Source organism: Manduca sexta, chromosome 28, assembly GCF_014839805.1.
Source record: "Manduca sexta isolate Smith_Timp_Sample1 chromosome 28, JHU_Msex_v1.0, whole genome shotgun sequence".
NCBI classification, from domain to species: domain Eukaryota; kingdom Metazoa; phylum Arthropoda; class Insecta; order Lepidoptera; family Sphingidae; genus Manduca; species Manduca sexta.
Window position 1 is genome coordinate 11,793,303 of NC_051142.1, and position 22,401 is coordinate 11,815,703.

At 33.4% G+C, this 22,401-nt stretch overlaps 1 protein-coding gene across 1 annotated transcript; it reads right to left on the reverse strand.

Moving 5' to 3' along the window:
- Positions 1-345: 345 nt before the first annotated feature.
- On the reverse strand, positions 346-21,401 carry LOC115442090 (protein takeout). Its single transcript, XM_030167060.2, has 5 exons — positions 21,027-21,401; positions 5,389-5,629; positions 3,835-3,968; positions 2,717-2,866; positions 346-1,545 (listed from the first exon to the last, which is right to left on the reverse strand). Exons 1-5 carry the CDS (start codon positions 21,130-21,132, stop codon positions 1,394-1,396), a joined length of 783 nt encoding a protein of 260 aa, XP_030022920.1. The 5' UTR covers positions 21,133-21,401; the 3' UTR covers positions 346-1,393.
- Between the last annotated feature and the right edge of the window lie 1,000 nt (positions 21,402-22,401).

A 22,401-nucleotide genomic window follows, 5' to 3' on the forward strand; every position in this document is an offset into this window, starting at 1 on the left:
TATGTGCGCTGGTGGTAGGATATATTTTATATCCGCCCGGATAGCGACCCCCGTACACAAGGTGTTAAAACCCGCCATAATGGCCCACGTAAGTATATGCAGTATCTAGTTCCAACAGGCTGGCATAATAGTGTCGACTACCGAGGAATAACCATTTCTCGTCAGTCAATAGTCTATAGAATCTCACTCTACTTATGATCAGCTGCATAGGTGGCACTTTGCTGCGCGTGTATAAGAATATATATTATTTTGACGAAATATGGCTGCTGATGCATGTTCTAGCAAACTCATTTTTTTGGCCAATACTCTGTATTTTACCAATGTTCACTTTATTAAAACAAACAGTTATCGGAAATATTTATTTGTTATTTTTATTCATCACAATAAATGCTAATATAAATCATAATACTTAAACATACAAGAGTGCTCACTGATCACTTAATAAATAAACTTATTTTACAGCTACCAGCTATTCTAAATGTTCGATGGTTTTGTCACGTTTAAATTACGTCATTAAAACCACTTCAAGCAAAATGCAAAAGTACTGTAAAAAACATCTTCAATATACATGATTTTAGTGACTTGATAACACTGCCTATACACATTACTTGATAGAGATATATAAGATAAAAAGTTATATTTTTACATTTTATCCAAGGTATTGAATGAGGACATTAATTATAGTCATTCTCTTTGTTCAAAGAATCCAAAATTTAGCGCAAGGTACGAAATAACATAGCATATTAAAATTTACATATAATCGGAAAAACTACATTAAATCGATTCTAGAACCCAACGTGAAAGGAACTTTATCACCTTCACATTGGTTGTCTATTACTCATATGCAAGAAATGCATTATTCAGACTTACATAAAAAAAAAAACAATAAAATAAGTACCATAATGTACGCACCCGTTTTTAAAAGTGCATATTCCAAGAACGATATTGATCTCACTTATATAATTACTAGCAAACAATCTCGCTCTTGTACCTTGAAATTTTATAAACTTATTTACATAAAAGTAGTTTTTATTCTTTGAATTTGCCTATCAAGTTTAATATTTTGGCCTGTGATCATTGATATGAAAGTTAAAATGTCGGAAAGTGAACGGAACCACGGCCACAGGTTTTACGTGGCAACTAATTAACTACAATGACATCTGATTAAATATAAACAGTCTGATCAAATATAAAATAAAAACAGTCTACAACAGAGTCGGAACAGAAAGATCCGAAGACTTAAGTCGATGTTATCTATAATTTTGGTTCGATTTACGGGTCAAATGATTGATATTAATTAGAGTGTTAATGTTATTCAGAAATATCATATCATAAAACCTTTTTAGAAACTCTCACTGGTAACTGTTACTATGAATAATTAATTTGTACATCACTAGGGTTTGAGCCACACGTCGATGGGTATTTTAGTGAAGGCGGCGTTGATGAACGACTGGAAATGCTTCGCGATGGACGCTGAGGCAGCTGGTCTCATCTCCTCGATGATCTCTGCCGCGTTGTTGTTTAAGAACTGGTTCATCGCTTCTCCTGTGGGGCACAATCAGAATTGGCATATATTTTGATCCCATCATAGTAATACCAACTCTATATTATAAAGTAGCAGCATAAAAATATATGGATTAAGTTCATAGTGCTAAGATTGAAATTACGAGTGGTTAGGATGTGCTGTCAGCTGGGGTTACTAGCTGCAGATTGTACTAATACAATAAACTGTACTGCTGAATCCTCTTAAATCCGCTCTCCCCTTTCTTCTTTCATTGTTGGCCAATAGACTCTGACTTATATAAATTTCATATCTCACTTTCCTCTGTTGCTGTTGGCTTACATAATTATATATTTACTGTAAAAGATGTTTGTCGTTGCATTAAGTGACTTGATTTCTCGACAAGCTAAAGACGAGGTGTTCGTTACAGTATCGCCACCGAGGTTGCTAGAAATTTAATACGTTCTTTATCTGAATATAATGTTACAAGGTTATCCGTGTGTAGATATTCAATTTACAACCAACCTATCGTCTGGTTACCCTTTCTCCTTCACCGGTTGCAGACAAGGAATTAAATTAAAATAATTTAAGTTTTCTCGCATAGCTGAGATGTTTTCTCATAATTGTGTGCAAACCGCATACTTTAATCTACATATACATACTTTTAGCATTAAAGCGAACAATAATTGATACATAATACGCACGTAACTTTAAAAAGTCAGAAGTGTGTGTGCATTAGGTTTTGAATCTGCGGACATTCGCCTCTACAGATTATTCCATTTCCAAGTAGGCTATCGACCTATTTTATTAATGAGAGACTAACACCCGTATTAAGGAACAATACTATGAGGACCTACAGAGCCCCGAAACCCATGATGTCAACGAAATCAGAGGCTTCTTTGGCTATTTCATTGTTTAGCTTTCATTATCAGCCAACTGAAATAACGTTGAATCTCAATATTAGTTAATCACAGGGCCCCTGTGCCTCATACTTACAAGGGTGATATGCCAAAAGCACTAAGAAACAGACTTATTGTTACAGCATTGCTTTGTAATTAGCTAAGTTACGTTTGTCACTACGGGCCTTAGAATAGTTCTATGTTGCTTTACTGGAGGATCGAACAGATTCTTCCGATACCAACTTTGACCACATCGCCAAGAAATCAGTAAGGTTAGGTTAATAATTAACTACAAAAAGAATAACAAAATAATTACCAATTACGCTTCCGTGGTTGACGGTATCCCGCACTTTGAACCTTGAGTTCCTTAGTTTAAAGTCGACGAGGAGTCTATCAGCCATCATGTATTTGATAGAGTCTCTTTCGATCTCCTTGCCGAAGATCTTGGCTATGGCGGCCACGTCGACTGAAATGGGAAAAATATTTTGTATTGCACTACAATATTAATATAACTTTTGCAAATACACCAAACATGACGATCACTTATATAAAGTTATGTGTTGGGATATCCAATTCTTTGGCATTTAGAAACATATATTCGGTACATAAGGTCCTAAATAAGATTGCAGATATAATTGTATCTGTGGTCCTTAGTTTCACAGCTGATGATTAGCTCACTACATCATAAAAACATCTAAACGGCAATGCTCCCTTCTTATTACGTAATATTGTTTTCTTAATATTGATTAATTGTTAATTAGTCGGTTAATTAAGCTTAAAGTAAAGGCAATCGAAATGCGGAAAATAAAATAAATGCAGTGGACCGAGATAAAATTATTATGAAAGGTGGAATGATGATTCAACTGTTGGTTGTGGAACAAACTATGTAACTAACAGCGAAATATAGACTGTATGATAAGAGAAGGGTTTAAAAAAAGGGAATAAATAATACTGTTCGGTTTAATCCAACCAAAAATTAAGAGTCACAAACGACTTATAACTTTTTTTGATAGAAAACAATTGTCGAATTCGCAAGGTCTCTAAAAGCAAGATGCAACTAAGGTAATAAACGAAATGAAGGTTCCGTTTAATCTTCCTTGAGGTAGTTTTATTCGAAGTTATATTTGGCATAACCTTTAATATATTGACATTGTATCCAGTCTACCTCGATCAATCCAATGTATTAACGCTTAAGTAAAACAATTTAAACGTTAATGTAGTTTAATTATGTGTTTTATTTGTCACGTCTCGAATATTCTGGATTGATTGAACTTGAATAAATGTCAAGAGTGTAATGAGGGTTGAATTTAATATGAAAATAAAAATTATAATTTAAAAAATCGACATATTTACAATGTTAACATCAAGTTTAAAACTTTAAACAGATTACAAATAGCCAAAGGTGTTTAAGACTAAAATCGATATTATACTAACTGAACGCAGCCCAGAAGTCCCCCTGAGATCGTACTGGGAACAGCAGCACTTGTCCAGAGACTTCGTAGCGACCTGTGATCTCGATGCGAGGCAGAACCAAACCCAGGTCTATACGCAACTTCTTTAAGTCGGATCTGAAATGAGAAATTAACAAGATATAGTTATAATAATTAACTAACACGGCCATTTTGACGTTGCATTGTTAAATAGAATTACGTACTTCTTCAAAATAGGACTACAATATTTTTTCCGAACCGTAGGTGTGAATAAGAAGTGTAAGTTTCGAACAAAATAAACATCAATCAATTGTCACCTATTAGCACCCTAAGACAAAGCGTCGCAGAGGCAATATCACATTTTCATTCAGAAATACACTTACGCCACGCTATATCTCCAATAATGTACAAAATGACCAGTAAAGCTAAACTGAGTTATTTTGTGAAAATATTTGTTATTCCTGAATGATTTTTGGCGCGATCTTAGCAGTGGTAAAGACGAGTATCTGGTTTCCTTTAATAACTCAATGTCAACATAATCTAGTATACTTAAATAAGATAATTTCAGATTTCAAGTTAAAATGGCACTGTGAATTAACAAAAAAGCAGAACTTATAGTAATTGTCATACATAGAGCTTGGAAAGAAGATGGTTTCATAATTAGCATCTTCCTATAAACAAACCTTTTGTCAGGAATCTTTCGTAATATTTTAAATCTAAATACCTTATGTGATATTTCACATTCAAGGATATATTTACTCCATATTGGCCAGTATCTTCCAGTGTACTTATTACAAGCAATATTAAAACCAAACAGCTTATTACTGAGGACATAATACGCGGTATGCATATTGCCTTATTGAACCCTGCCATTCAAAAACACAGTTTACTTGAAACTACTATTACGGAAACCTTGTGCAATTGTCGCGTAAAAGGATTACAAAATATGGCGTAGCCGACGACGTGGCGACAGTGGCGATGTCTACCGGAGATGGCTAGTTTAAGCTGACTCACTGGGATTTCCTTATTTACGATATAATTGGACCAGCGTAACTTGGACGGTGTCAAGGTTTGTTGCTAAGTGGCCAGTTAATGTTTTTGTACTTTCGGACACGACCAGATGTTAAATGTTTGTGTTGCACTGCTTGGGTCGTACTGTAGCATCCAGCTGAATGAGAAAGATTTTTGCTGGAGTTTATGTAATTTTTGTTTAGCGTACTAATCATTAAAATATAGTGATTTTGTTTGTTTCAAGTAGTATTGTGTCTATTTAAAATTGTGCCAGCAATAACTTTCTTTCTTTTGCTATTTTATGTTTTAGGGGTTTAATGATTATGACCGTCATTAAGGTTGACTTTCTTTACTCGAACAGAAATACTTTTGTTTTTAAAAGAACAGCCATAAACAACACCATTATCATTACTAATGTGACGGAGTTTGGAATAATAAAATTCATAAATTCGGTATTATTCAACGGAAAACTGTTACGTTTAACACTCAGGAGTATCCCTTTTTATCTACGTGCCCAAAATTTTTCACCCTAATATAAACAACTCACCTGATCTTAGTAACGGTGTAATTGCTAGGTCCCACCACAGTGATGTTGTTGAACGCTGCTGTAACCCTTACAGGGCCGGCTGAGTTCTCCATCACGAGCCTGTCGATGAGGAGCGGCTCCACGGGCGGCACCTGCAGATCCGGTAACCCTCGGGCTAAGTACGGCCGGAGGTGATTGAACGAGTTCTTGATGCATGTGTCGATTTCAGGATCGCTTCTGCTACACGGGAGGATGTATTCCGCTGTAGAGAAAGGATTGATGGTTGTTTAATTTAATAAAAAAAATCTTTGTAATAGAGTAATTGACGATTTTTTTAAATACATTTATCAAAAACGTATTTCATCCAAAATCTATCGGGAGAATATTTTCAAAATTCGGCAATAATAAATAAGTTGAAATTGAAATTTGCTGGAAAGGCCGTCAAATTACAGTAATAGTGAAATGTGACGTCACCCACTGCTACCGGCCATATCGCTGCGAGAGTGAGAAAGGGATAGCGTGATAACACCACGCACCCACTTTTGTTCACAACAATATTTCAAATACGAATAACTGCTTTATTCTGCAATTAGTTTTGATGTTGATCACGGAGAAGACTGCTTTTATATTATTTTCTGTTACATATAAAATAATAAACTAAATCAATCATAGGAAACTGTCCTATTATATATACTTATCTGATTCCCGTCGTAAATTACTTCTTCTCACTAATATTACAAATGCGAATGCTTGTGAAAATGTTTGGAGGCTTGTTTGAAGCAACGGCAAAAATCATTAAACAAATCAAAATGTAATTAAGCACAGGGATTAACCATGTTCTGGAACATACAAGCTACTTCTATCCTTACAATTTGCTTCCACAGGGCATACATCTAGTATAAAATTATACAAAAGGGATTTCGACGAAGAGAAGTATTCCTTTTTGTATGGCTGTGCTAAATATCAAGTAATTTTTAACATGAAGGTTTGTTTAAAATATTAATTGTACACCTTGCAATGACGCAACAAGTAACCTTATTAAAGTTGTAATTAGGTTCATTCGAATGGATATTATTAACCAATAAGGGCTATGCATTTTTAGAATGCACTTGTGCATTATGGCATTAAAGCCTTAACAATCAAACAAAGTTAAATATATCCGCGAGCCAAAGAGTTCTAAGATTATATAGAGCGGATATTGGGAGGATTGTTATCCAAAAAATTTACGCTTATGCGATGTTTATTTAATCTGATCACTAAATACCATGAAATAGCAAAACATCAATGTAAAATACTTCATATTTGTTTCCGTATCATGATTTGCACGTTTTTAATGTGTTTATTAGCATATTTTCTGTAAATATATTATTTTTGTATTAATATATAAGGCTGTTGTAACATCTTGTTATACAGATATTTCAAATAAGACAGCAATTTATTACCAATTGGTAAAAACTTTTGGAGCAAAAATTGGGGCGTGATATCCGGTTTTTAACTAACTATATAGTTCAAAATCTTTGCCGCGAGCAAATAATTAAAATGCGTAATTATCATATACATAATCTTGTTCTACACCTCATTAAGAACGTAACATAACCACATGAGGATACGAAATATGATTATGGGTTAGACAAATATTGTTCAGTGAGGTCCAATGAACCTTTTAATTCACAGCCATCATCATTCTAAATGACTACATTTAACTATTTATAAATGACTACACTTAACTAGGCTTGTAATCAACACTGCGATACAGACATTGTGGATATTTAAGAATTTTTATAACATATGCCGTCAACTGGCCACATGATGTGATCTCCATTGAAACCTAAACAATTTTAGAAGAAAGGATGTGCCGCCAAATTTTAAAGAAAGGATAGAGATTGGCAAATGGAAGGGGTTGTTTTGGGGTACTAAAAACACATTTACTTTAGCATTATGTTTATTACGTTCTTTCCCTATAAACGTAGTAAAAAATTATATGTAACTTTTTTATATTGTCTTGAATGAGGAGATGAGCTTTCCGTTCGCCTGACGGAAAGCGATACGACCGCCCATTAAACAAAACACCTTGAATTTCAAGTATTGTTTGGTATTCCACTGCGCTCGCCATCCTAAGGCATGAGTTGTTAAGTCTTATTAGGTCCAGGGACACAACCGTGACTACACCCTGGTGCTTGGCAGCAAAAATAGACATTGCGGTGGTACCTACCTAGGCGAACTCTCACATATTATAAGAGATCTAACACCAATATAAATATAGGTGCATATTATCCAAGGTGAAATAATTTAATGTTACTTTCAACTGAGATATGACCACTGATTTTTTTATGATTCTAACTTCAACTGTCAATCATTTTGAAATATAATTATAGACCCATTTCTTAGATGTTCAATTAAATCACTTGCTTTATTAATAAAAGAAAACTGGGACAAATTTGGTCTCTATTTATTTGTTTATAGAGTTGCAAATTATAACTTTGACTAATAAGGCCGGTTTTAGACGAACGGAACGTTAAGGTATTTATGTAAGATGCTTAATAATATATTAGTAAACAACGTTAATTGCAAGTAGTAGTCATTTTTGGTCATCGCTTCAGGTACGCTGTTACCATCTATAACGTATAATCTTGGCGACTTAGTCAACAATCAAAACGTCTAGTGCTTGAATATAATAGGAATGGCAAAGTATTCGTCCTTTAATGGCAATATGTACTAAATTAATAATATTAAATATCTCTCCTACACATTATTTCCAGTTTATAGTCTTGAAACTCTTTGCAGGCTGCATAGCGCATTCTTCCTTGAAACTATTATAAGAGATATTTAATTTCGCTCCTAAAAGCGAAAAAGCCTAAGAATAAAAAGGTAGCTCCATCTGTGGCCTAAAACCTCACGGTGTTTTTATTGTTACCATTGTACATCAGTTTCACAATGCTCAAATAATTAGGAAAGAAAGAAAGAAAAAACATTTATTGGCAACAGATTTGGTGGTAAATGAATGTAACAGTAATTGAACTACGCATAATACTTTTTCTGTGAACACGGAACTTTTAACAACTTAAATAATTTATAGCAAGTTGTCGTAGAAATACGAAACATGTTTAAATGTATTTCTACTTACTAAAATTGTATAAAAACACAAAATACCGCCATAAACCCCCCTCAGTAAACCTGCGTTTCAAAACTGTTTCGATAGACACAAACAAAGCAGGCCTCACTGAGTAAACGTTACATAACATGTATTTGGGTGTGTTGGTCAGTGGTGACAAGGTGACGCAAAGAGCGATGACCGAATATTCGGGCCGAAAAGTGAAATTTTCGCGCTTCAAGGACGAGTCCATCGACTCGCAGAAGACATGCATCTTGTCGCAAAAACGTAGTGTCTATCTTATTGGTTTAACCCTTTTAATGTTGAAAGATTCGACTTTATTAAGGACAAAAAAATACACAATTAGTCGAAATTATATAGCGAAGGATTGATAGGGGTGATCGAACTTTTGAAGAAGAAGAGTGATGGGTAGATTATGTCGTACGGGAAAAAAAGAGCTGACAACAAGAAAAAATAAATTAAATTAGGATTATGCAATAACAGATAACATGAAAGAATGAAAGGGGAAGCATACCGCGCCAACCCTAATTAATCTTGAGGCACGGGGAAATGAAACTCTTCACTTTTGGTTTAATTTTTTTTAATAATATAGTTGTATACGTTTTTGAGTTTTATATTAGTTTGCTGTTATTTAGGACTAATTTGATTATATTTGATTACTTTATGATTGTCTTAGTATCCAGACAAAACTGTCTTTTATATATACTATCATATATGAACCAGTTACTTTACTTTTATGTTACAATAAAAAATGTATTTACATGAGAAATGTTAAGTTGGTTCCATAAAGACAAATCAGAATTATTAATGCGTCTATGAACTGATTTTCTCAGGTAATCCTAACTGTAACAAGGACATATAAACATATTGCCCTTGCATGCACGCAATAACTGCATTACAATAATATTACGATGGATTAAAACGAACGTAGCGGCGCTGTCATAACAGTTTGCCGTAACAAATTAATGTGAGATTTATTTGGAACTAGCAGCCCTGACACACGTTGTATTGCCCTAAAAAGGAAATAAAATCTTAGAACCCGAGTACGCAATAAATACCGGGCTCAATGGTAAATCTAAAACATTGGATAATTCTAAAACATTTCATAAAAATCAGTTCAACAATTTAAAAGGAGTTTAGTGACATACATATGTAGTGGGTATAGAAGAATTTTATATATATTTTTTTACATTTATCCAAAAACAAAAAAGCTGTCTGCTAAGTTCACATCAATCAAACTCTCGACGTTAGAAAAGTTTTTAAGTTCTAAAATTTTCGAATTTTCTGCGCAATTCTTAATTTTTCTTTCCATAATAACCTTCAATAAAGTATTAGAAAACTTTAAAAAAATCATAAATTAAATCGCTTAAGACGTTCTCAAATTATGGCGTGATCAAGGGAAATAGAGAAACATTTTTATATGTATAGATTATTTGAGAGTGTTGTATCGGAATATTGACACTATTAATACCTAACTTTAGCTTATGGTGTGGCGTTATGTGCATACTTCTTTCCTTACCCTTTCTCGTGGTTCAGTTCAGATATAGTTTCCGTACGAAATTGCATTAAAATCATTGCACTTAATGTTTTAACCATAAAAGCATAACATACAAATAAAGTTAATAGTAGGTGAGGATAATGAACTACGCTGCGGGCCGAACCGCACACTGGAACGTACGGTGGTACGTCGACTCCATTGAATTTAAAACTTAATTCCTCGCAAGGCGATAAATGCTAATGTATATGATGCGTGAAGAGAATGGACCATAGGTACGTTTAAATAGACAAACAGCCTAAGAATTCGATCAGCGATCAAATGTGCCAAGGTGTGGTTACGTCAATATTTGCGAATCAACAGATGATTTGTGCGTGAATGTGGTAATATACGTGCCAAACTTACGTTAATTCTTCGGATTCAGGGAAACAATCATTAGATATTTTTTTAAAATCTTCAAGCGAATTGTTGAATAAAAACCAGTCAGTTTATTTTATCAACCGGTAATTTGTAAGCATAGTCGATTTATTGGAACAAATTATACAGTTTTCAGAGGAAAGGAAGTCTTTACCATGCATGCAATATAATGACGAAAGTATTTTATAATATAGTTTTTTTTTTGCAAAATAGAAGCATAAAGAGAAAGAAAAGAATGTTGAAACTTATTCAAACGTACAAATAAAGTTCATGAACATAATACAGTTAATTAAACATTATATCCAATAGGAAACCACTATAAAGAACATAAAAACCATATAAAATAAATAAACTCAAAACCAATAATACTCGACAAGGCGTGAAGAAACATTAAGCAAACATAGTTTATCAGTGTCGGCGTATCACTTTCTACCGCGAATCGTGAACTTGAACGATTGGAACTTTACACAAGGTCATTCGTTACATAACATATTACAACTGACCCAAAAACTGTTGCACAATTACGCACATTTCTATACGGTTATTTTAAGACATATATTTTCTATGCATAATTGACATTTTAGTAGACTTATCTGAGTAACTGTGGTTTTGTTTTGTTAATAAAAATGAATGCAAATGAATAATTGCAACTTTGGTTGCGTGGAATTTCGATCCCTTGGCTAGATTTAAAGAAACTATTATGGTCGATGGTTATTGTTTCTTATCCTACATTTCATTTCTTTCACAACTTGTAGGGCGATGATCATTGTAAGACGACGCGCAGACGCCGCCAAGTTCTTGCAGAGAAACACTACACTTCTATGAAACTAACAGATATTTTAGCAACTTCGTAGTTGCTCAAGTTACTCGGAAACAAGATAACAGCGTTAATGCAACTCCTTAAAGAAAATGTAAGCCTTTCGAGGCAAAGGAAATCTATCATCTCAACCATAATAGTGGCTGTAATGAAATTTTTTAGTTAAGTTTAATCAATCAGAATTTTGCAAGGACTACATCATTCTAAATAATTAATACAATGTTCAGCTTTAAAATCGGGGTATTTTTAGGCATGGATGTATTAATGTTAATATTACAAGGAGTATCCACTACTATTTTCAAACAAAGAATTTTAGAGAAGGTTGCGTCATGTACACGGATTGTCGAGGAAAATTCAAACGTACTTTGAATCCATAGAACTGTCATACGCACTGAGAACATCTACCGCGTTAGAGGGCGCTAGTGTTTTGGTAATAAAATATTTTAAAAGTATGAGAAGAAATCTGTAGGGCACCGATCTGAGCGATGAGTCTAGGCGTCTGCCAGCGACATAGTCGGAATATGCAACAAAGCTCCTTAAACAAGGGTTCAAAATCTACCGTGAGCTCAGATTTGTAGACTAAATTGCGAGCTATATATACTGCTATATATAGTTGCAAACGAAATTGGGTTTATCTCAGTTGCCAATAGTACATAAGTACATAATTTTTTTATTATACAACGATAACGCTGTCGCGGGCCTTTAAACTTTTCCTACAAAACTATCCAAAATTTACGAAACGCCGATGAAGCAACCGCTTATTTATTTAATTTAGTTAAACACTGTGTTGTAAGGTAAGATTGGATCTGTACACGTAATGCTCAAGCGCCACAATTTGTAACATCTAAAACTGTACGCATGACGAACAGGGAAAATTAGTTGAGTCGTTACAACTATGCAACAGTCATCAACTTATGAGGTGTTTTAGGTTGTTATAAAATAAGGTCATTGGAGTCAATGTGAAAAAAAAAATAAAAGTTATCGAAGTGCACGAAGTTACTGACGTTTAGACGAAGAAGAAAACTATAAAAGTACCTAAACATTGTATTTAAAAAATCAGATTAACAATTCATTATTTTCCATATTCAAATTAACATTGTTTTCGTATATTTTGTTCATGTATTTATCCAACTTAACTAGCAATTTTAATAGCTAATTAATTTGTATTAGGCACCGATTCCAAAATTGGTAAACTGTATATAGGTAATTTTTTTTTTGCTTTTTAGTGGTTTTTGAAGGCGGTATAATTTTTTGTCAAATAGTTTAATATTTTTACTTTCTTGTGTTATTAAAAATCAGTATACGTTAAGGACATCATAGTTGACATCATTTTAAGAGTTTTCTGATGTATCCTCGAAGTCAATAGTCCAACAACAATGAATTTTATATGAAACCACAAGGGAAAAACCAGCTTTCAAATAAAAAAAGAATCATCGAAATCGGTTCATCCAATCAAGAGTTCTGAGGTAACAAACACACACAAAAAACATACAGTTAAATTGAGAACCTCCTCCTTTTTTAAAGTCGGTTAATAAAATATAAAGTAATTATTGTAAGTCAATAAATAATTGTAAAGCAATCAAACATTGTATTGGTTAGGCCCAGTATAATAATCGCCTTTATTGGATTGCCAATAAGAGTTTTGTCAAAAAGATTATAACAAAATTAAATATTCGTAATGCCTATAAGTTTTAATGTACACATATGTTTTATTTTATCTTTACAACAATCGTGCCGTCTTCTACGTTAAAACGCTTTTGTATAATTCGCTATTGAAACAGAAGTACTCTTATAACACTAATACTGTTGTAAGATATTTCATTGATACATTTTCCTACGAAGCAATTTCGTACCTTACGCCACCGATGGATTTTACGAGAATCAATTCAAGTCTTACGCAAACTGAAATTGACTGCTTATAAGGTTTATAATCGAGGAAAACTGTGATTGCAAATATGATGCCATAATCGACCTACGTGGTAATAGTAATAATGTTTACTTATCAATCCATAGCGTAATTCAATGCATTCATTTATATATAGATAGAAACCTTTTGCCCGCGGCACCGCCCACGTGAAAAAACAATCCCGGGACATATATTTTCCCGGGATAAAAAGTAGCTTTCAGGCACTCCTGAAATCTATATCACTATATAGCCTACAATTAGGAAAATAATTTTTAAAATCGGTTCCTTTATTCCCTATATAGCCTCTACGAACCTGCAAACACATAAACTTTTCTCTTTGTTAGTTAGTAATAGAAATTTCATTTAGTTGAAGAAATTTAATAAATTAATAATATATATTTACTACCTATCGCTTGAGGTATATTTTTCCACCTAAAATCCACAATAGATCAAAAATCTTTCGGCAAAAAAGATAAAGTTATGCATCAATTTTAAAAATTATACCAAGGTCGCTATGTTGCTGTATGAGAGAAGAAGGAACCAATGGAGAGTTTTGCATTTCAATTGTCAGGGTAAGGATTACTTGATCACAAAAAGAAATCACTAGAAGGTTTAATTATAAGACCTTGTAAGTTAGTCTGACTCAACAATATCGTAACATTAATAATATTAACTTTAGTCTAACCGATGGATCACCAAATAAAATCATCAGTAAAAGGTGAATAAACTGAAATGGTGATACTCCGCGGTTGCGGTTAGATTATTAGTTTCTCTATGTATAAGTAGGTACAAGAATTTCTGATAATGACTATATTTGTGATTACTCATGACAGATGGAAGCAAACCCGCGAGGTCATTGAATTTTGACATCAAATATTTTTTATGTGTGTTTTGTAACATGTTTTCATGTTTAATTGATTCACCAGAGGGATTGATGGAAATCAAAGCCAAATATTGTAACATCAATATGATAAGCCAAGCCACTGCTGAACAAAAACCTCCCCTGGAGATTTTCAAATAGACCTATCAAAAGTGGCTTTGGGTGCAAGCCGCTTTTGACAGGTCTATTTCAAAATCGCGTGTTCCTGTGACCTTTACCGAATTTGTAGTTGGACGTCGCTGCGCGTGCACACTTGTCTACGCAAAGATTTTATGCTAGATTGTATGATAATTCATTATTATTGATTCCTTCCTAACTGAATTTCGGTCACGGCAGCCAATTTAAACTAAGACCAGCCAAGTACGCAGGACATTTGATAGTGCATAAGTGTGTGCTCAATACACAGATGCACTCTCTGCTCCTTCATTCTCATAGTCCGGTGAGACGGCAATCCAACATGACCAGAGAGAGATCAGGCGTAGGACCAACGATTGTACGTGCTTTCCTAGGCACGAGGGTATCACACTGCCAACTTCCTGATTTCGAGCTGCGACTGACTTATTTTTAAGATGGAAAACCCCAGTCACAATTATTTACGCCCGACCCGGAATAGGGGACCGGCCTATGCTTGATTTTGTACATTATTCTATATGTAATGTTTAATAATACGAAAAAGAAGCACTGCTGCGAAAACTGCATAAAAATTGGTTAAAAAATGAGCGAGCAATTCATATTTAAAATATTGTAATGTACAGAAGTGGGCGCGATGTGGGGATATCGCTTCATCTCTTTCTTTAGCATGCGTCGTAATTCCCGATGACGTCACATGTGTGTATTTCGTCTCTTTTCTGTTTCTTGTAAATTACCCTTTCCACTGAAATTCAAAGTCTTATAACTTGTTGATTTTTTACCGGATTTTAATAATTCTTTCAGTGTTATAATTTATATTATGTAAATATTTGATAATAGTAAAGAACAAAAATGAGTCCGGTAGCCTATTCCAACGCAGGGCCTTAGCGCGGTAATTGTACTTATACGGTGTATAATCACAACTAAGCCACCGAGATACTTATTGTTACTTAATTAGCTTAAGATGTGGTTCATAAAATATAATAAGAGCTGTTGAATAAACATCCGAAATCAACCGATAAATTACTATGTGTCATAAACTACAAGGCGGCCATAAATAAAGGAGCCGTGAGGTTACTGCCAAAAGGATGGTTTCGCAAAAGTTTTACGCAACGTGCGGTGTCAAGGTTGCATGGACTCGATATGGACCGATGATCCGTTCAGCAGATTAAACTGATTACGAGAGCTCGAATAATATCTTTGGCCGATATAGGCTTTTAATCAGGCCAATAAATTATAAATAATATATTATATAATATAATTTGTATCACAAATAATTCGGTTACAAATTGAAAAAGTTGGAGGTAAGCCGCTTTCGGCAGGTCCGTCTGGAAATCTTTAGGGATGGCCTATGTTCAGCAGTGGACTTTATGTGGCTGATGATGAATCAGGCCAATTCTTATTTTTCTATAATATTCTTGGCATTGTTGAGAACTGACGGAAAGATTTGAAAACATATTTAAGAATCTAATGCATTTATTTTCATATTTACTAAATGCAACCAAAATGCTTGGAGTATCATTGTGATCAATTTAAATTAGGAGTGAATATAATTGACGTGAGAAGTCATCGTCAGTCACTCCGTAATTGACAAACAAATCCCGTGACGTCCATATTTTCTGTTTTAAATAGCAAGCATCCGCTTATCCATAACTCTTATTAGTCCTAACATTATTTTCCGTTTAACCATTAGTCTTGTATATTAATCCTAATATTAAATGTTTTCCTCCTTGATTCAAATTGTCACACAATGTTTGACAATCGAGCCACGTAGGACGGCTATCGTGCCATAGAAAGACGGGCAAGGCTGGATCTTACCAAACTGTATTCTACTCATGCCTAGCGGATAGTCTCATTGTTTGTTTCACAAGGATGAATGTATGGAGGCAGTAAATTTTAGTAGCCATTGTATGAAGGTTGTTTAGCTTCATTCGCAAACTAAAATAGATTTATGAGACCTAGCAAACTATAATGTAAATGTTTACGTTATAGTGTTCATTAAAAAACTGAAGGTAGTTTTTGTTACAAACTTTGACGATACAATTAGCACTTATTTAAACAAAAAATACTAGAGTAGAAGGCACAATATGCGTAAATTAATTCCCTGATAACACGACCTCTGAATACACTATGCTTACAACAGTTAATAATTCTACCATTTTTTACGCAATAACAAGTTTTCTTGTGAACAATATGTGATATCAGGCACACTTTTATTCAAAGAAATCTGTTTAATATTTCCCCCTTAAATATGAAATTGTAATCACGATTTATATGTTTAAAACGATCCAAATATACCAATGCGTATGCACAACATAAGGAAGTTTATAACAATAAGTGGTACGTATTTAGAATGCTTAATGAAATTTTGAAATGGCAATGCGTAAAAATAAACCTGTAATTATGGTGAGGTCATTAGGTACTTATAGAGCTATTATTTACATTCGAATTGGATAATCGATTTGTCGACTAAACTATTTTATTTATTGCGAATATGATTTTGAATGGCCTAGTATTTACTGCTTATGAGAAACTGATAAATTGCAAGTATCTAGTCAATTAATAATTATAATAATTTTTATACTAGAAAAACCAAATTTTTATCTTTTTCCATTTATATTTCTGCTTCTTAGGAACGATAAATGGTTATTAAACATAATATTATGTTTTAAGCAGTTACTACTGCATTCTTTTTCATCAAATATTTTTGGCTTTACGAGCGTTTGAATGGTTTATTCGTTTCCATAGTACCCACGACACTAGACAAACAAGACAAGGCGTATGAGATCATCTTTAGTATGACCTATAAGAGTTATATAGCATACTAACTTTTGACCGCGGCTCCGCCTATGTAAGAAAAAGATTTTGCCGGATAAATACTTTTACGTAGCTTCCTATTAGAGAAAAATTTACAAAATCGATTCAATGTTTTCAAAGATAAGTCCCTACAAACAAACAGACAAACTTTTCGTTTTCGCAATGTAAGTATATAGAACACCACGACTACGCCCACAAGCGAATTACGACCGTAATGCCTCAGACATTACATATTGCGATGCTATCCTTACGCACGGCTTGTTAGCGTAACAGTAACCGTATAGCTAGGAAGCTGATGGTTTCCAAAGGTGTCATTTGAGACATACGCACTGCCCACTGCATATAAACGTATGACGTAATATCAGGGTTGTCATATGCGCCGCCGTTAGTTTTGGTATATGATATTAGGGACTCGGTCCAATGGTCGCTCTAATGATGCTATACTCCCGAGTGTAGACTGAGTCGTGAGACCGGCATAACCAACACAATCTTCTGATTCATACCCTATTGGTGGTAGCGATAATGCGTTCCACCCCGCCAAAAAAACTGTTGTCATAATATTAAAAATATGGTTATAAAATAAGGATTATCCAGTATTGTTTTCCAAAGTTAGTAAACGGAACTATGTTAAACTTTGATGGTCATAGTTTGTTTGGTAATTTAAACATGTTATCGAATCAAATACAGATATTGAATACGTATGAGTTAATTCTAGGGATAATTTAAAATGTAGCAACTAACAACCCTACATTAAATTTAATATGTAATAGTGTAACTGGCACCTCATTCTCATTTAACGAATAAGATGCCAACGACATGGGACATCTCGTAATGTTCTAATTAGGTTATAAGAATTTGTTATTAAAATCTTTAGAATAATATTCATTGTCTGGTAGTGACAGTCTTGTATTTTAATTTTCGTAATCAGAGCACAACTAATGAATAACATGCGCCCTTTGATTTAATTCGTTGAAATACGTTTTATTTTTAATACTAATATATTGAAATAATAATTTATTTATGTAATTATATAACTGACGGTGAAATGTTAATACATATTACTTATATAAAAAGAACAAAAAGGCAAGTTAATAGGAAGAGAAAAACAAATTTCAATTTGTAAATAAAAATATTTTGAATAATTGCTTTTTGTTATGTAAATACATATTGAAAATGATATATTTCCATGTAATATTCGTGTTAGTTATGATATATTGAGTTTTCACCGTCAATAATGAAAAGTAGTCTTGTATGAATTTGTATTACACTATTGGGACTACCTACATTAAAATTTTCGCTTTGACCACATCACCTCTGGAACAGAATATGAGATTTCCACGCAACAAAATATGATAATTGTACTCCCCTTCCTCCTTCATAATCTGTTAGGTGGTTACGCCCTTATTGCCAATAACATATTACAATAAATACAACGGTATTGATACGAGTTTTGCAATATATAAATATTCGTTATTTCAAGATCCATTAACAATGATTAAAAGCATATTAACATATGCGCCAATCGTAAAACACCGTAAAGCATTTTCTAGCCAATATATGAACAAGAAACGAGTCGCATACAAGCTTCGGATAGAATTAGAAACCACTATAGCCTTGACATCGATATTTGCGCACATTTAAAATTTTTATTCAAAATCTATTCTTCAATAATGTATGTTATGTAAATCAACAAATTTTATTTGAAAACAAAACATTACTAAAAGGTATCAAGTAGTTAACATATTGTTGACGCTTCTATAAATTACTAATTAGCGTCAAATTCTTTGTACGTGATTTCCGTGATTAAAGATTAGCCATAATCCAAAACAAATGATATGCATTGCTTACGATGTCAGTTTTCAATTAATACATTTATAAAAAATAAGAGATGTTATCTCTTTCATTAAGTTCCATTTAAACCCCGAAGCTATGTAATACTATATTGATGTTAGATCGAAAATCCTTTGCTGTTTCGAGAAAAATCAACGAAAACTTAAACATACAACAGTAAAATATAAACATGTTACAAAATCGACCGTATCGCTATCTGCGATCTCTAACAGACAAATCTTTATCCAATACAAATAAATTATATTTCAATTTACTACCTTGAATTTACGCAGTTGCAGTTGCAAAATTTAACAATAAGTTCAATATCCTTAAAAATTCTTTAAAAAACAATGAATTACCTAACATGAACAATAAATTGCTGTTGATTAATTAAACATAATAAATAAGGTAACGTGTGGTAATATTATGCGTTTTATAAGAAATGTAAATGACTCAAAACAATATCGTCAATATTTTTTTATATTTTAGCGTAGTTTGACCATATTATAACATTTTGACCCTGAATCCATTTTTTATGAAGTATTTCTTAACCATGTCACGCCATATCACATGCGTACAATATCGCAATATCTTATGATTAATATAGGACTCTAGCACATTTTAGCAACAAATATGATAATTTAATTGCCTAAGCGACAATGCGGTAGAACCAAAGAAAATATTTCCTTTATTTCAATTAGCAAAAAAACTTCTATTTAGGCGACATTCTGTGCAGAATATTTTAGTCTATTACCACTAAGGAGACGTTGAGATATGATTATAATGAAATTATTCTATATTTTAATCCATAACATCAAAAATTGTATACCAAATCATCCATATTGGTCCATTGATTTCGGCGTTTAACTCTAAACATTCACATCGTCACATTATCGAATTTATATTATTAAGAATTGTATTACAAAAGAGTATTTAATAATTATAATTGGAATACATTATAATTGGAAGATTTTACCGCAATCCACCCTAAAAGCGTTAAAGGTCACATTTCGGCCAAAAGGTGCGGTTGCCAAACAGCAATGCTTTCAACACGACAGTGCGTGGAGCGTGGTCACAGCATGTGAATTTCATAACTATATTTGAATACAATAATTTATTTGCCATTAGGCTTGTTGGGCCAGACATGTGGATGCTAATATAACTGAACGACTATGTAACATGTGTAACGACTGTCTGAATTTGAAAAAAATAAATAAAGCGAACGACAATAATTGTGTACACCCATATATGGGGTCGATTTTTGTGAGTCTTATGAATACATAATAATACCAACTTCTATTACTAACATCACACAATAAAAATTTGATTTGCTTTGACAAACTTAAACATTATATTTGATCTTTTTTTGTTATATAGATCTACAAATTGTTTTCCTCATATAAGTTGACGCGGATGTCGGTTAGAAAAAAACGCACAAAGAGCTGTATATAAATGAATTTAAATTATGTATTGTAAAGAAAAGCGTACAATGAGACCTTTTTTCTGAAAAACGATTTTTACGAGGGTGGACCGTAGGACGTCGATAAAACCTTTTTTTTTTTTAAATTGTCTGATTTTTAAAGTAACGCCGTGATATTAAACATCCTAAAATACATATATATTTTTCAATCATTGTCTGATTCTTAAAGTCACGTCGTGATATTAAATATCCTAAAATATTTATACAAAGGTTCAATAAAAAATCAACTAGGAAAATCGAATGACTTCAAACTAACGCAAGAAATTATGTCACCCATGTTTTAGACGCTCGTACAGGGGCCTTATTCTCTATCCCGCACGTTATTTTAACAGTGTGTAACAAGCACGTAACACAACGCGTCATGTTTAGGACTATAGAAATTTGGCTTACAGAATACCATTCCACGCACATTTCTCGAAGATAACATGACACGGCCGCGTTACGCGTTTACACTATCATACAGAATAAGGGCCCAGCATATAATGCGAATAAAATCCTCATAGTTTGTATACAAGTTACTTAGTTTAAACGATATCAATAAATTTTTGGTTTAAATGATTTATATGAATATCTAAAAATTAATAATCTAAAAAATATATAATAATTTTTAAATTGCAATTTTTTTTCACATTTGGGAAGACAGTATATCCAATAATGAATTCGCCAAACATTGAGAATACAATAATAATTATTACTGTAGTATTGTCAAAAATTAAATACATTCTTTTTAATAAATATTTCGTCTTGTATATGAATAAATACAGTGATGAACTTACGTGTCGATGTTAGCGCGTTATCACTTTCTGCAGCCTCTCCATTGTGGCAGATCACAGTCAAGCACAAGACCAGAAGAGACAGCATACAACGGCCAGCCATTGTCATTTTTATTTATTATTCTTAATTTAAAAAAAAATAAAAATCCAAAGACAATTATTTATTTTTGGTCAAATCAATTCATCCTATAATCACAGTTCATGCACTAAAGAACTTCGTTTTTTTTCAAGTTCGATTTGTTTTTTATTTATAAAAATGTTTTTTTATTTTATGTTGATAGTGTTTTGACCGCGTGCGTTGTTCGGCGGTTAGTGTCGAATAGGCGCGTGAACGGGCGGTGGGCGAACTAGCGCGCGTCTCATTTTGTTTGAAGTGAAAGCAAGGAGCTGTGTGTTTTATCGCGCGCAATTTTCGTCATCCCTCGCTGGGCTCCCCACTTTTCCAGCAGAGTATTTCCCAAGGGCGTATCCAGGATAGGTCGTGGGGGCAAGACCCACACACCGAAAACAGTTGTTTTTAGCATCAATTGATGTAATTGCAGCTAACAACGTCGTATTTGTCAAATTTTCAACAAAACTAATTACGAGTCACTGGAAAGTAATTGGTTCAGGACCATACTGTTAACCGATCTTAAATAATATTATTATTAGCACCTACCATAACTATTTTTCTTATTACTACTATTTAACTTGTTTATCGTTTATCAGTCTGTAAGCACTTTCCATTCGTAATCGAGATCTCGGCATTAGCGACATGTCAAAATTTACCCCTACAGTTACTTTCTGAATCCGTTTATAGTGTTTACAAAATCTATATGTACAGTCGTAGGATATGATTATACCGTATTTTATGCTCTGCCTCTTCATCAGTAAAGTTTTTCTTAACTGTTATGTCATAAATGTATGTACCCAAATGACTTCACATTATATTATTTGTAGTGGGACTTAAATTAAGTTACCTTATCTCTTTCGTGAGGGGGCATTTTTTTAAATTAAATATAACCCTCCTTGCTTTACAAGCTATTTTGGGGAAGTTTCAGGCAAACCTGGTTAGAAACGGTGACAAGGATTACCAGATCGAGAATTGAATCAATTCCCCATTCGCTATTTATATAGCGGCGATAGCCTAGTTGGTTGTAGAACGAACTGCCGAGACGAATGTCCGCAGGTTCAAAGCCCAAGGGCACACACCTTTGACTTTTCTAAAAATTATGTGTGTTTTCTTTGTGAATTATCGCTTGCTTTAACGGTGAAGGAAAACATCTGTGTCACCCTTTCATCTAAAAAAATAATATATTCCATGCCATTCGAGCCTAAATACAGCCCGGTCAGTACCTAACATTTTTTCCTTAATATTACTATATTAAGGAAAAGATGT

Coding starts and splice junctions, on each gene's coding strand:
- LOC115442090 (XM_030167060.2), bottom strand. CDS start 21,132: ATGACAATGGCTGGCCGTTGTATGCTGTCTCTTCTGGTCTTGTGCTTG. Junction 5,630..21,026: donor TAACGCGCTAACATCGACAC/GTAAGTTCATCA, acceptor CTTTCTCTACAG/CGGAATACATCCTCCCGTGT. Junction 1,546..2,716: donor CAACCACGGAAGCGTAATTG/GTAATTATTTTG, acceptor TGTGCCCCACAG/GAGAAGCGATGAACCAGTTC.